Below are 16,927 nucleotides of genomic sequence, written 5' to 3' on the forward strand. Positions count from 1 at the left end.
CATTGAAAGGGATAAGCGGTTCTGATGAGGACACTCCCAGATGAAGCACTTCCACCAAGACATTAGTCTTGTCTGCCACGAGGGCAAGCTAAGGTCCAGGACCTCAGCTGCCCTCCGCTCCACCATTATGAAGGAAGCTCCCTCCTCCATAGCCACGGTAGGGGGAAGAAGCATGGCGGTATCTGGAGAAGTACCCAGCCCACTGGCTTCACCCACATCCTCACAACAGTAATACGTTCTTCATAATGCTGTTATTCTTCAGGATCCAGGAACCCCCCATTCCTCCCAGAGTCCTGGCCAGTAAAAATAGAGCTCAGGCTCTGGTCTGGAAAGCATGGCTCCAGTCGGCACCAGAGTCGGACGACGCCCCAACAGCTTTGTGTCGAGGATGAGGATGGTGCTACCATTAGCGATGGAAGTGCCAGCCTTGTGGAATGTCTAGGTGGTACAACCAGCACCGATCCAGATATATCTGTGGATCCCTGGTTTGACTGGCGCCAGGGCCGCTGGCGTGGATCCAGCAGGGCCCCTCCGAAACCTGTGAGGTTCAAAAGTATGCTGGAGGGAATGGGTCACCCAAATATGAGGTGCATGGCCTCATAAAAGTCTTTTAATTGGGCGGCGTCGTTCTGGCTTCCAGAAATTCAGGGAGGTGCAGAGTCAGCTCAGGTGCTGGCTCAACTACGGAGCCAGGCCTTGAGAGGCGACACTCATCTCATTGGCTGACAGATGAGGAGAAGTTGAAGCATGCTTCAACCTCTTTTTCTTCTTGTGCGAGTGAGACTTACCTGAGTGGCTCAATGATTTGGATTGCAACAACAAGCTCAGACTCTGCGACTGCTCCAAGGACCTTCTTTACCGGGACCTCGATGGTCGCAGCGTCATACGTCGAGCAGCTAGAAGCTTGAGGGAGAGCTCCCAAAAAGGCCTACAGGTTCATGGCTCAGCAGTCGGGACATGCCTTCTGGTCATGGCCCCGTTGGAGGCAAACAAGATGCAGTTCCGCCACCGACATCTGTCGGTGACAGGCGTCACAGGGCTTGAAGCTGGACCTTTTTCGATGACATACCTGCAACACAAGGCGATAGATCTCAAAAGACTATGACAAAACGTCCAAAAAGCTTAGTCAAAAAGTGACTAAGGGGTAGCTCTTACCGGATCTATGCTTACTGGTGCAGAATAAAAGAACTGATGTCAGCATGCCTGGATGGCACCCATAGAGCCACCGCAAATGTCACTTCCGGCGCGGACAACACCAACAATGCTAAGCAGAGCCGAATGACGCCACCTACCGGGACGCAATGGGTACTGCTTATGAAAAATTTCTAGAACCAGTCTGATACCTCAGGATAATTCTAAGGAATCTGGAGCTAGCAGTGTCTATCAGAATTTAAACATTTAGAAATGTGTTTATTAATGTGTTTTAGTTGCACTACATTTTCTATTGATGCACCATTTCATTGCTCGGTGCATCTAGGCAGCGCTCTATGTTTCCAGTCCTAGCCTTATATAAATAATTTTCTCACGTGACTGACGCTCCATGTACTAAGACTAAATTGCAAATCGAGGTGCGCGCACAAGCAAATTAGTAAGGCTAGCAGGTCAGGGCTGAAATAAGGATGTGGCTTGGATCTAAGAATCATCTATGAGCCAAGTCATTAAAACATCTGTCATGTATATCATGAAACCCACATAATGTAAAAATATGATACTGTTCATTTCTTTAACATGTTGACGTGTTTTACCTTAGCACAGCTGATTATATCACTGCATAGACAGACATTTAAAACCTGAACTTAGAAACAGTAATGGCTCGTCCCTGAACAAGAATGCCCCTGGATGGGGAGACCTGTACTCATTGTAGGAGATTGAGTCTCATTTTTCACCAACAGATGATCATCCAAAGCAAGAGAGAGAGACAGAAAGGGGGAAAAGGGCAAAAGAGAACAAGGAAAACAACGATGAAGCCAGAAAAGGGGATGAAAAAAGAACCTGCAAGAATAAGTGTAGAGCAGTAAAAGAAAAAGGTTATGGTAATCCTGGAATTCAGCAATACGACCCTAAGAAAATGTTTGGGGCTCTGCATTTATGTTTGGACAAATCCCACACTGCTCCCTCCAAAATGTTACCTTCACATTTACCAGCAGACGTCGCTCATGTTCTTATTGATGGCATAACTATATCTAAACCACCTTCACATTCGCCAGCGCAACCTGATAGCTCACCCTGGAATCAGTACCATGCCGGGTCTGGTGGCTCAGTGGACTAAAGCATCCACTGCAGGGGCCTGTATTCGACCTCATGGTCACAGGTTTAAATCCCGGCGGGTCCACTCAGCCTTTAATCCATCTGAGGTCGATAAAATGAGTACCATTGAGTTGGATAACAATGAACATCTGTTATTTAGCGCCATGACACCTACGGGTATTTGTGCGCTTTACAAATACACCCGTTATGTTATGTTACCACCAGGATGCCCACACAAAAAATGGACCATAGATTTCACAGTACAAGGTATCAACTCCATATCAAAATAAGTGTAAGTTACCCAGTATCCACAGTTGAGAAGGTGAGAAGGAAATGGTGATAAATGTTAACTCACACGAAAAAGGCACATGTAATTCCAGTCTCAACTAGTACTTTTAAGAAAATATTTGCATTTAGAAGGAAATATTGCCAGTTTCCATAGAAAAATCCAAGTGGGGAGATGAAGGAACAGCGAGAGACACCACAAACTATGGCCAGTAATCAGAATCTACACTAGACTACTCTCGCTAACAAGAACTTTGCATATCCTAGACATGTTACACTGCCAGAATGGTGCACTCGAGACGGCCTACTTGTTTACAGTTACACTGACCTGTGGGCTTGCCTATTCACTGTATCCTCATCCTGAAAGAGCCAGCCCTAAGTAAGCACACATTATCTTTCATTTCATACATAGCATAACTATGAACTACAATACTCTCCCAGACCTAAGAGCATTATAACAACAAAGCTACCCTGTGATATTGTATACAATACAGTACAATACAAACTTTGTAGCATTGCTACAGTATGCAGGTGTGAGAAGGTAAAAAAAACAAGACCACCCACAACCCAGCAGGGTAACAATTTGGCAAAAGTTAACACTAACATATCCAGCGCTCTCAGATTTCCAGAGCAACAAAAAAGCAACTTACCTTCCTATCAAGGAAAACAGCTCTTCAACATTTAGTGATTGGAGCTGAAAAATATAGCACATCATTTCAAATCTTTGGAAATCATTTTTTGTTGTGGTGCAGCAGATTTCTATAGTTCTGCACAGCACTGAAATACTTGGGTCATGGAGGAGCAAGCAGGATTAACAGCTGATGTGAAATGGAAGAAATAAAGAGATGTCCATTTAGTGGCTGAACTGAACACAGTGAATGAAGAAAACCAGTGTGCTGCCCATGACCTTCGTATGCCAGGTGGGGCCACAGTTTTAATTGAGGGCTGTAACCCAGGTGCATTGTTCTAACGAGAAAAGGACTGACGCTCTGTGTAATGCTGTGACCCAAAGGGGCAGTTTCCCTGTGTGCATGGTTATGAATCCGATATACGAGGAGGGGGCCGTAGTAAAGTGAGAGGGCTGTCGCCGAGAAGCAGCATGCAGCTGTGAAGGAGAAGCAAGCCATTACTTGCGGAGGATGAGCAACAATTCAACTACTCAACAATCCAGGAGTACCCAAGACCTTCTGCTGAATTTGTATTAGCATGTGGACACCTGCCATCGCTACCGTAGTGACAAGGCTTTTGCTCACCACCGGGCCGCAAACGCATGCCAGAGCACTCCAGCGAGGGGGAGTAAGACAGAATACTGGACTGCTAGCCCTTGAGAGCAGCTTGCTCTGACCGGTACGTTACAGGGCGGAGGCACTTTGACTTTCTCTAATACATCATGGCACTTCTATGACGAACTCCCTAGCAGGGCCTAGCTGGAATGTTGCCTCACATAAATGGGGAATTAACACAATCCTTTGACAAGGAAGTGGGGCGCAAGAGATGACCCAGGGAAAGCTACTGTGCCTGCCTTAAGAAGATTGTGTATATTATCTGTACACAAAATACATGGGTGGATGCAAAGGATCGCCCATGCACCACCCATGTCATCCCTACCTGGCACACGGTAATGTAAGGATGTGCAATGCGCTGCCACATGTTCATTTTTTGTTTTTTTTAACAAAGCCACACAAAAACTATCCTAAGGACCTACTTCCTCTTTATGTGTGTGCTGTAGAATGCAACATACATGCAAAAAGGAAAAAACGAGGAGAAATAAAGATGTACACCAGCCTCAAATAGATTAACTAGTTAGGTGCAAACCTATGCTTACAAGTATTTGTAAATATGGGTTTGTGATAAAATACTTGGGTAGAAGCATACAAACGCCGGAGCAACAGCCATATAAGGCCTACCATACGCAAGTTATGCATGGTATGGCAATGTGATGCCTTGTGTTCGTTTTTTATTTTTTACAAAGCCACGCAAACTAAATGTGTGTGGCACTGTAAATCCCAAAATGGTTTTTCATCAGGTTTGTGTCAGAAAAGTGAAGCATTCAAGATGCAAAATCTGGGCCTTAACTCATATATTTATGTTTATTTAAACTCTGCCACAAAGAAATTGACAAGGAGAAACGTTGCAGTAAATCTGTTCAGCTTATTTGGTTGCAAAGTTTGAATTAAAAAAAAATTATGGCATTAAAGCACCTGCCGCAGAGGTCTTTGTGTTCCCAGTAAATCAAAGGGAATAATAATAATGATGGCAAGATAACTCTGGAGGTTAATGCATTTGATGGAAAGATCTGTGTTTTGCCTAGCCAGTTTCGACTCAAAGTAGCATAGAGGGTTAATGTGTCTCCTGCAAAGCACATCATGTCACATGCAGATGACAGATGCTTTTAACACAGAGATCCTTTTTTTACTTGCAATCTGCTGCTTCTAACATAGCACAGCTATGAAGAATGTTATGTGACTCCTACACCTTGTTACCCTTGTATGATTTATTGTCAATGTAAAATGTATGCGTGATGTAAAGTGCTCTGACACCCTGCAAGTGGGATGATTAGCGCTATAAAAAAAAATAAAGCATAATGGTATAAAAATTGCTGTTTTGTGTAAATACTGGGACTGACACACACATCTGGCAAGCTTCAGTGCATGCATATCTCTTATATACAGGGACGGAACAATGTCAAAAGCGGGACTCTCTTAAGTACCTCTGAAGTGCTAACAAGTCGTGTGCCTTTGATTACCCTCCTCTGCATTTGCATCTAGGTGTGAAGCTCCAGATAGCTCCCTTAAATGTGGCCTTTGTTATGTTGTCACTGGAGTCTGAAATAGGAAAGACCCCTCACTGCCTACACGATGTTGCTCGGATCGAAAGGAGACAACATGCAGGTGCTGCTCAATGTGTCCAGGTGTTTGCAAATTACACTGGGACGAGTTCAGCATATTTTACAACTTCTAGGCAAGGTGGACAGCATCCACCCTGCGAAAATAATTGGTGGATGACGTCCACCCGTGTGTACCCCTAACTTCTGCCCTGCTTATACCAATAGTTGGAATGTCTTATAGGACACTTGGTACAGTGCCCAATGGGCTAGTCTTACTGGTCAGTGTGTGGACCAGTATTTTTTCTGTTTGTGGGCCTGTTTTATGGTCTGCTGGGCCGGTTTTTAGGTTTTGCCTGGGCAGCACTTGCAAAATATCTTGTAAGGGGTCTTAGAGCCCACACATTACTTACTTTTACTTACCGTTGGTTGTCTTCCACTTCACTCTCATTTCCTTATTTTTTTTTATTGTATAGCACCTCCTGCTTCTTCCTGGGGCTTCATGTCACGGAGCATTGAGAAACTACTACTGCTTCCTGTCTGTGCCTGCGCGCCTGTAGAGGAATATTTTTCTTTTTGTACTGTAGCACTCTATCAGGGTGCATCGTTTTGCAGGCTGTCTCTACCCGCCCCTCTGACCCGCCTGCTTTGGTTACTACTTGCCCTCACCTCCCTCCTGTCGCTACTTCCCCACTTCTATACCTACCCAGTCCATAAATCACCTTTCCCCTACCCAGTCACTTATTTCCCTTTTGTTGTTTGCCTCCCCCATAGTTGCCTCGAAATGTCCTTTATTGCTTGTTATGATCCAACACCCATCACCGACCAGCCTCCGTCTGGCTCTTTTCCACCACCGACACTCCCCATCCATTTCTTCTCCTATACACCCACCCGCCCCATCCATCCATTTCTTTTCAGCACGTGCCTCCACCCTCCTCTGCTCCCCCATTCATGTAATTGTGTAAGTGGTGGGCGTACTGTGTGTTTCTTGTGCAATTCGGCATCTTAAAGTAAAAAGAAAAAGTGCTAAGACGCAGCCAGAATTAACCGCATCATAGCGTTTCATTTTTTTTATTTTTACGCCATGTGAGCAACATGCAAAAATAAAGAAACATTTACAAAGCCAGCAGATCTCGCATAAGCGAAAACTATTGGCTTTGCCAATGCTTATTTCTGTACATTTTCCTGATGATAAAACAAACATTGCTTGCAGCAAGCTCTAATCCATGCAGACATCCATACCTTGCAAAGCACTTCTATAGCATGTCTTTAACAGTTCAAAACAGCCCCAATTTATAAATATGGACTACTTTTTTAAAGTCTATTTTCTGTCCCAGAATGACCCTGCCAACATCATGAGGTTTGTGTTTTTTTTCCCAGGAATGCAATATTACCACAGCATTCAGCGTTCATAAGAGGTAAAGCAGCAATACCAAGATGCGGGGCTCATTGTATTTTTTTTATAGCTGCCAAATATTAGCGGATTTTACCGAGCAGCATTTGTGGGGCAATTTCGCACCAGTTGTAATCCAGATTAGCGCTCAAATGGCAGCTGTTTGCCAGCCCATTGGTCAATCCAACTCCACTCTTGATTCGCCTGCATGATCAGAGCTTGCTGAGTACCAGGACTTCAAGAACCCGCTGAGGACAGTTAAAGGAGACCAAACCAATTCTAAACCGGGGACTAGACAAAGGTTCTAGGAAGCTTTCAAGATGGTGGACATCAGAGTGACACCGTCAGAACTAGTGTGTGAAGGGTATTCGTGGATAAACCTGCGGTATCCCACTAGCACTGCCCACAGGAATCTTTACTACAGGGAGTGGGATTCATGCCTCACAGACCAGTGTGTACTCTGCAAATCCAGCAGTGGATTAAGAGGGCGTGTCTGAGGCATGCTGGGAAATGTACCAAGAAGGAGGAAGTGAATGGGAGACTGTTGGCAGAGGAATTCAGAGACAGAATTAATGTGCTGCATGCAAAGGGGTACTTCTTCAGACCCCTTTCTTCATTCAGATATCTAACGCTAGAACAACTCTGTCTCTGAGGCAGGAAATTCAGCTTTCCCAGATGGGCCAAGCTTTCCCTTGGCTTGTCTTCTGAGTCTGACCCCTACACCTCAACTCTAGGGTTTATTGTCACTTCAGGGTTACCTCTGCTACAGAAACCTCTTCTTATGCCCCCTAGCCTCTTACAGTACAGAAACCGCACTTGGCAGTCTTCAAGCTGTCCTAACTAATACACCATCTTAAATATGTATGCTCACCCTGGAGTATTATTCAGGGTTAGTTCTTAGAGGTTTTTCTTATACTCATAACTTTCTTTTTCAATGTTGAGTACTCCAGTGGAAACTAATGCACCCCCAACACTACCCACTCTGAGGTCCTTGTCACTTGCAAACTAAGTTTGGCCCTTTGTGGTATAGTCTTTACTGCTTTGCTAATTACATCTCCTTGCATACATTGGGTTATCTGCAGTTTGAACAGAGGTCCTAAGGGCCAGACTGAATTAAAGAATGTGGACTGGGCTGGGTGTATCTGGATCCCCGCATCCTGCCTCATCCTAATGTTACAACTTGAAGTTTGGAGTCTGAGATCTCTTTTGTAGTTGTTGCCTGATGTTCCCTTCCAGATACGATTGTCCCTAGAATCACCAGTGGATTCATGTACTAATCTATAGTGTGAGGGTCTTTCAGACGATGTAGTGGGAGCGAGAGCAGTTCTGAAAAGCAGTTATCTAGGAATGTATTTTGGGAACCAACCAAACTCTCCCTAACTTTCTCCCCACTTTTTGCACACCCAGTATGATTCTTCCAGGCAACACCTTTTCAAGATGCCAAGCGTTGCTTCTATTTGTTGACAGTCCTGTGATACACTCGAACCCTGCTTAGCACATCTACATAGGCATCTCTGCCACAGGCTTTGAATTCTAAAATAACACTTGTCCCAGCTGCTGGTAGGCCACTCTTCAAACCAGAACCAAATGCATGCTTCAGATCAACTGTAGGCCTAAATCCAATTTAAGATATACTCTTCAATCTCATATTTAGGGAATAGGACATTTGCTTGCAGGTCTTAGTATGAGCTGAGTCCTCTGCGCTTGCCCTGCTTCAGGATCCAGCCTTTACATTCCTATCTTGTGGCACAGCGGTCTCATCTACTCACTGGGATCCATCTTTTCACCCTAATCTGGCAATCTTCTCTAATTCAATGGCCAGCGTTTACTCCTTGAGTCAATTTCCTGTGTTCACTTTGTGACCATCAGAAAGCCACTCTGGTGGATCTGGAGGATGATCCAGAAGGAGCACAGGAGAGCATGTTCACGGAGGCACAAATCCTAATGAGACACATCTTTACTCCTCTTCATCTTTCTCCAGTGTCCTCTTGTCCGCCCTCCTCTGAATGCTTCACAATCACAGCATCATCTGTTCTGGCTCTTTGAGCCTTCTCCTACCCTGGCTGGTCCTGCCTTACTTTAGCATTCTTGATGCATTTGCCGTTTGTTGATCTTTCCCGTGACCTCCGCTACAGTACAGGGATGCTGCTCGGTTTCCATTTCTCAATGTCATCACTTTCCAAAGTAGAAACCGATTAGCGTCAACATTTCAGAGAAGACAAAAGCATTGTTTATTGTAATAAAATTGCTAACCACACATTTGGCAAGATTTGTCTTCATTTTCAGCAAGTGAGAGAGTATGCTTTGTATTTGGTTAGACCCATGCCAGGCTGTTACCAAACCAGAGCACAGGTGGGTCACACATATAGGACACTGTGGCTTCTTTTAAGCTGTTGAAGCTTTTGGTAACAGGGGAAGCACCAGGCTTCAGAAGAAATGGGATCCGCCATAACCCAGTGCTATTAAACATATTCGGTAGCCAGTGTAAGTGACACATAGACAATTTTAAAAGAAGCACTTCAAAATCTATCTGCGTGCAATAAACGTACACACTCTGGATAAAGGCTGCTATAAGTGATTTAAATTATTAAAAGGGATATATTAAGGATTAAAAAATACCTATGTTAACAGGAAACAAATTTAAAGGAATAGTTTGAAATAAGTAGCATTTTTGTACAAATCAGGTGTTTTCAACAGAGATGACTGAAATCCGGAAAACAAGCTCTTACAACCAGTAAAATAAATAAATAAATAAAGAGAACACTGAGCAATATAACGGAAAAGCGAGAAGTGTGTAGTTAAATATTTTCAATGGCTTCATTTCCTGGGTTAATGTCGTGTGTGATCATGATGTGAAACTAGAATTAAATGATCATCCTGAAATTCTAGACTTTGGTTGGGTTTAATCTCTAAATGTTGTTGCTCCAAAATGCATTTCAAGACTCATTTGTAACGTTCCACATTCAACTCTAATGCTACCAGTACCTTAAGAGCTGGGTGTAAACGCATTAAGCGTAGTGGAGCTCTTAAACCTCATTGCCACAAAAACTATGTTGATGGAAGGAAAACTGTGATGAATGCTCCTCTGGTGACCAGGCAGCTGACATCAAGATTGACACCTGTAAATGTTAACAAATGAATGAGCAACATGGGCCAATGTAAAGATGAGACTTGTTTCCTTTTGAAATGTCCCATACACTTAAGACTAAGAAAGTCTTGGCTTAGCCCTGCTGTAAAAATCACAGAATGTAAGATTGAGGAAGGAAGGCTTAGGGACTATGTAAAAGCCAATCTTATACCTTATACCCAACTTAAACTCCTAATGTTAATATTTAGGGCGTGGCAGCTTAGGAGAAGGTTTCTAAAACTGAGTTTTCTGGCTCATTGTTTGTAATGAGTGATATCCTCAATTTTATTTGCCCTTTTTTGTAATATGACAACTAAGAAAGTAGAAGGGGGGTGAATTGTATTTATTTGTTGATCTACCAGGTATTCACTTGCACTTTTGTGTATGAGTTTCGTGATGATGATGATGCTTTTGAAAAATCATCACCGAAGTTCAGCTAACTTTTTGTGCACTGATGTACAGTATGTTTTATGTGATATTTTACAGTTTCAAAATAAATATTAGGATGATGATGATGAATACCAAAAGCAACACTAGAACGCCCCTCGCTCAGAGCTTACGTCCCAGAGACAAGTCCTCCTCATACGCACCACGCTAACTTTCAAAAATGGCACTCTTAGAAATTTGATGATTTGCATCACTATCTCTGTTCTCGGAGGACAATTTGCGCTTAAATCTGACTTTATGTAAATAAAACAATAGCAAAAAATGCACTTGTACCCTTTTATAAAAATACCTTGTAAACATTTACCCACCTCTACAGTAAAAACAAAAAATGGCACTGTAAAATGGAACTGTCAGCATCATGGGAAAATGTGTGATGGCTTTAAATTGAATGCATGTTTTCAGTTTTGTAGAGCAGGGTTTGGTCACTGTAGAAACAGCCATTATCACTTGTCACAGTAACTTTACTCTGAAGCAGCACAACTCAAGTCACTTGCTTGTCACACCTTAAATAGCTGTACCTTGCTTCATCATACAGAACACAGGTACAGAGCCTCCCTTGTGAATGCAAGCCGCCACTATACAGCTGAGATCAAAAATGAAAATGGGTGCAAAATTGGATAATTGACACCTTTGTTCAATAATAAACAGCTAGAATAAACCACTTTGGATCGGGGAGCGGCATTCTTCGAAAGTCTGCATTACAAGGGCCACACATTGGTGGTTTTAATGCACGAATGATAGGCTTGCCAGGTCTCCTCTGTATAAGAAGCTTCAATTAAAACAACAGACCCACCCCCCAGACTGACCATAGCAGACAGAAAACTGACTTCGGTCTTGCAATCTAAAAACAAATTTTTATTAATCTGCCTCCACTTCTATTGCAGCACAACTCATTTAGGGATTTGAAAGAACATTGGTTCACACAAGTCACAGATGGAACAGCTCAACTCAAGTCTACATGGACTTTATTACCAGAAAGGGAATGACTGCATGTAATTCTTATATGAAGCTAGTAATGATCCGTGATATTCACTGAGTGATGGCAAACATTCAGTAAATAATCATACGCAAATAAATCAAAGCCACACGTACTAATCAGGGAAAAATGTGTTTCGCCTTGCATTCCCCAAAATCTGATCCCAATGTGCGTGGAGCATCTCAGGCCCATTACAGTAGTAATTACAGTACGTAAAGGCTACACGTAGTGTTCAGCGGTCTGATTTTGGTATTACACTTACTTAAAGTACTCTTGAATGGTGATTTTCTCTGCATTCTGTGGCAGTCCAGTTATAAATAATGTTTGCCGCACCTGAAGAATAAACAGATAGATATATAAATTGCTTACATTAAGAAAGGAAAAGTGGTCGAACTTTAAAAAACAAAATGTTTATACCCTTGGCCCTCATTTAAAAGTTTTAATAAAAATTAGGGTGCTCATTTTTAAACTTGCAAAGATAAAAAAAAAAACATATTTGACAACATTGAAAGCCCCTTAAGAAGAATTTTAACAATATCAATCTAATGTAATCCATGTATATCAGGCTCTTGGGGTCCTGTTCACGAAGAAGTAATCATACGCAGGCACCTTGCACACCAGAAAGCACGCACGCGGATCCTCAGTCACATAGGGACCTTCATGCGGAAGGCCAGGTCAGCCGCGCCTTTCCTGTGTCCACTAACTGCATGAGCTCACAGGCACTCGTGAGCCACTGGGTGGAGTGTCAAACGTGACTGTGCTGGTCAGCAGGACCCTCTCACCCATCCATGAATGGTCCTAAAGGCACTGTGCATAGACATTGGGCTCTTTACCCAAATAGCCACCAGCTCTGGCCTGGACTTTACAGTGGTAAGGGCACCCTCAGCAGGGTTAGGGGTGACAGCAGCTTTACCAGTGACATTTCCAGAACCCTAAAAGCTACAATGATGGTTCAAATTGTTCCAGACTCAAAATGACATCCTCTAGCATAGAAAGAATCGCCCACCGTTTGTCCCCACATTTAAATTCCCCCTGTCAACTTTTAATCCGATATGTGATGCCAACATAGTCTTGTACGCCGATGACACCCAGCTGATCCTCTCCCTCACCAAGGACCCGGACACCGCCAAATCCAACCTCCACGAGGGAATGAAGGCCGTCGCAGACTGGATGAAGACCAGCCACCTGAAACTGAACTCGGACAAGACGGAGGTCCTCATCCGAGGCTCTACCCCCTCCACATGGGATGACTCCTGGTGGCCGACTACGCTGGGAGCTCCCCTGGCACCCACCAACAACCGCACGCTATCTGGGATTCATCCTGGACTCAACTCCCTCTATGACCCAGCAAGTCAACGCAGTTTCCTCCTCCTGCTTCAACACCCTCCGCATGCTCCGCAAGATCTACAGATGGATCCCCACCGAAACCAGGAGAACGGTCACCCAAGCACTCGTCAGCAGCAGGCTGGACTATGGCAACGCCCTCTATGCAGGAACCAAGGGCAAACTCCAGAAGAGACTCCAACACATTTAAAATGCCTCCGCACGCCTCATCCTTGGACTCCTACGCCACAGCCACATCACCACCCACCTCAGAGATCTACACTGGCTCCCGGTCAACAAGAGGGTCACCTTCAAACTCCTCACCCACGCCCACAAAGCACTCCACAACGCTGGACCAGCATACCTCAACGAACGACTGTCCTTCCTCACCCCAAACCGCCAGCTTCGCTCCGCCGACCTCGCCACCGTCCCACGCATACACCGAACGACCGCAGGCGTCAGATCTTTTTCCTACCTCACCGCTAAGACATGAAACACCCTCCCCGTCCACCTGCGTCAGACCCAGGACTTGCTGACCTTCAGGAGACTTCTCAAGATCTGGATGTTCGACCAGTAGCTGCCTCCTCCCCCCTCACCCACAACCCCTTTGAGACCCTCACGGGTATGTAGTGCGCCCTACAAATGTAATGTTGTGATTGATTGAATCTCCTGCATATTCTGGGCACTATTATGGTAGAGGATCGCCGCTGGATCCTTTACCGCCTAGAATGTTGAAAAAGGTTAGCACCTCTTTAACCCCAGTTCTGGTTAATCTGCTGAACACCTCAATGTCAAATGGAGCGGTGCCTCTGGCTTGGAAAAATGCCATGGTAGTTCCCCTGCTAAAAAATACAAACTTGGAGGGATCAAAGTTTTACAAACTAATGCCTGATTTTGCTTAAAAAAATACAACAATCGCAGATTGTCAGAACATTTAGAATCTCATAACAAGCACCAAACAGCTCAATCAGTCTACCGCCCTTGTCACAGCATGGAATCTGCTTCTAGGAGTGACCGAGAACCTCAGATCGATTCTGGACAGCGGGGGGTCTGCAGCAGTTCTCCTTCTTGGCTTGAATTCTGTGTTTGAAACTGTCTTTCACCCAATGCTCGTTCAGAGATTAACGCAAAGCGGCATCCAGGATACAGCTTTACAATGGTTTTGCTACTTCTTTTGCAATAGCTCATTTAATGTTGTCTCAAAACTTTATGAGTCCACTGTGCCACAGCTGCCAAACAGAGTCCCACAGGGCTCCTCCTTGAACCCCAGGTTGTTTAATGTTTAGGTCTACCCTCCGGCTGACTTTGTTCTCTTATGCTGACAACACACAGATTATCGTGTTGCTAAATTCAAAGGGTGAACCCAGGTCACCCAACCTCATCTCGGGCCTGTCTGTGGTTTGCGGGTCGGATGGGGAAAATCTGTTTAAAACTAAATGGTAACAAGACAGAGGTTCTACTGGTTGGCAATCAGCCTAATTTTTGGGGCCCGCACTGGTGGTCGGTAAAACTTGGACCCCTCCCCATTCCTTACCAGGTGGTTAAAGATCTGGGTTTCTGGCTGGATAAAAGGCTGACCACGGACTTGCAAATAAATAAAGAAGGTGGCTGCCAGTTGCTTCGGCCTACTCACTGTATGAGAAAAATCTCATGGCTACTATCCCCTTCCATTCAAAGGACGATTGTGCAGGCCTCGATTAATTCCAGATTAGAGTATGGTGATGTTCTTTACTTAGGGGCTGCTAAATCCTCTGTGAAAAGGCTTAAGACAATTCAGAATGGCACAGCTCGTCTGATATGCCACATACTGAAGTATACTCTAAATCAAACAATGGGGAGGAGGAATTTAATGTGTCCATTCATTTTCCTCATTAGAATACTACAAAAAATCAATAAAGGAGGAGGGAATGGACAACTTGTAACTGCGTTATCATGGTTTCACATTTAGAACCCTCATGTACGCATTAGTTGGAACGGTGGCGGTATATCTTGATTCTCCGCCATTAAAATATGCGTTATTGCATTATCATTGGGTTCAGTTGTGTTGTATGCAAGCCTCAAGCCTGAGGCAACCACTTGAGAGCGCAGTAGTGTCCAGTGATTGATGGTGAGTCTCGCATGAAGTGGTCAAAATTATAAATTAAAAAACGTTCTCACATCCATAAAAAGAATTTCAATTAGGGTGAGGATGGTAGAGGTTATTAAAAATGTTCTGTTGGGTATATAGTCGGAGTGTGTAACTGGATCCACTATACCCTATGTTTGGTTAGGTCGACATGTTTCTGCCCCACTGTTCAATAGTGAAACTGTCACGTACCTCTACAGTGGGTGGGTGTGCTCTAAAAACACTCTGTTCTGCACAAATGCTTCATTACACTGTGGAGAGAAATTATTTCCCAACTGTGTTCCCTCTTTTGTTTTCCGCGAGACACTTTGATTGTTTAACTTCTGCGCTTCCAAAGACCTGCTAAACAGGCCTCTGGCACAAGTGCTCGGTTTAAAGAGAACCTCTGTATTCAAACTGCTGAAAATGTCACTCTGAGAAGTAAAACATCTGTGCAGTTGTGTAGAACAGGTGTGGGGGGTTGTAGCACATTTTCCATTTCATATTGTGAAACAGGAAAAGAACACTGAGGCCACAGTCAGAAAGTGCAGCTAGGGTTTTTACATAGATGAGTGGGGGCAGCCTTTACTGCCCTTTTAAATTCATGGGATTGTAAGAGAAAAAACATGGATCACAATGAAGTAAAATCTGGGAGGGGGAGTTAAGAACTGTATTATTACTGGGTGATAGATTATCACCAATCACTGGATGTTCTCACAATTGAAATGCCCGGCTTGGCCACCATATAGAGACAACAGGCTTGAACAAAATAAGATAGGACTTCTCTATATATTGCACAATAGAATAAACACAGAAGACAAATGCAAAAAGAACAATTGATGGACAGAATGCTGAACAATGCTGAACAATGTCAAACATTCCCCCAGTACAGAGATCTGGGCCTAAATTCATCAGTGTTTTTGCTCCCTTGCCATCCCAATTTGAACCCAGTCATATGCAAATCAGTCTTGACTCTGCACCCCATGAGAACAGACCAGCCTGAACTGCAAGGCCAGGTCCACCCTGGACCAGAAACAAGCATCCTGGGACCGGTTTCAGGGTATCACCCCTCATCAGCAAGGCTAGCTTGAATCCAGTGGCAAAGAGAGCACGAGACCCACGTCTGGGCATACCAACCCCACTCGGGGTGACAAATGCAAAAAGAATAATTGATGGACAGAATGCAGAAAAATGTCCAACATTCACCCCAGTACAGAGATCTGGGCCTAAACCCATTGTGTTTGCTCCTCATGCCAAACACAGAAGAGAGGCATTGACTACTATGACTGAACTGTATATGTCAATGTATGTCGTACTTCTGTAGCGCATACCTAGTCAAAAGTTAGCGAAGTGCTGTATATAGTCCAAGTAGCCTAAAGTCAACGAATGGTGGGAGAAGTAGGTGGTTTGTGCATTGTGATGGACTGTTCTTCAACAGGTGAGTCTTTAACTCATGTTGTCACAGATCCTGGGTGTACAGATGGAAATGTTGGTCGCTCTTTGTTCAACTCCATACGTCCATTCAATTTGTCCAGCTCTTGCTGCTCCAGTCCTGTGCTAATCCCACAGAGCTAAAGGGGGTGAGGGCCCTTCCAAAAAACCCTGTTTGCCCTTGTGGAAATTCCCTTCTGCATCTGGAGAGTGCAGAAGGACCAGCACTAAAGCAAACTGTTGAAAACCAGTGTACCAGTTGCAACTGGACATTACTCCTACTCGCCCCAGTGGGATGTCCCTTCGGTGGTTGCAGAGTTCAACGGATCCTGTGGACAGAGGAAGCAGTTGCTCAGACAGACATCTAGTGGAACTAATTGTGCTAGACATTACTCTGTGGACCTGAACTGGTGTTGTGGAAAACATCTTGCAACTGAGAACTCAGCACTGGGGATTCCTTTTAACAGCATCTTCTGTTCTAAAGTTATTTTTCGCCTGAAGGAGCTCCTGGGTTCTTGTTGCTTCCTTTCACTGCCCAAAATAATTGTACAGTTGGCTCTCTGTGGCCATGTTGACAACCGGGCTATTTGATTACGTTGTGCACAGCTGTTTTTACCAACAGTCAACTGCAACACATTTTTTACTATACTTTTTGAGCCCTTCATCCCTTTTCTTCACTTTGTTGGTATATTACATTATCTTTTTAAGTAACTTAGTTACGACTGCAGGACATTTAAACAATTTGATGTCTTATTTGTATTTTATTGGTA

General features: G+C 44.1%; 1 protein-coding gene across 1 annotated transcript in view; it reads right to left on the reverse strand.

Moving 5' to 3' along the window:
- LOC147706906 (mechanosensitive cation channel TMEM63A-like) overlaps positions 1 to 16,927 on the reverse strand; it is a 239,408-nt gene that overhangs the window by 118,147 nt on the left and 104,334 nt on the right. Inside the window, exon 8 of the mRNA XM_086926166.1 lies at positions 11,562 to 11,632. Coding sequence (XP_086782292.1) covers positions 11,562 to 11,632 — 71 coding nt within the window. The remainder of the gene's footprint in view (positions 1 to 11,561; positions 11,633 to 16,927) is intronic.

This window comes from Lissotriton vulgaris, chromosome 6 (genome assembly GCF_964263255.1).
Source record: "Lissotriton vulgaris chromosome 6, aLisVul1.2, whole genome shotgun sequence".
NCBI lineage: Eukaryota > Metazoa > Chordata > Amphibia > Caudata > Salamandridae > Lissotriton > Lissotriton vulgaris.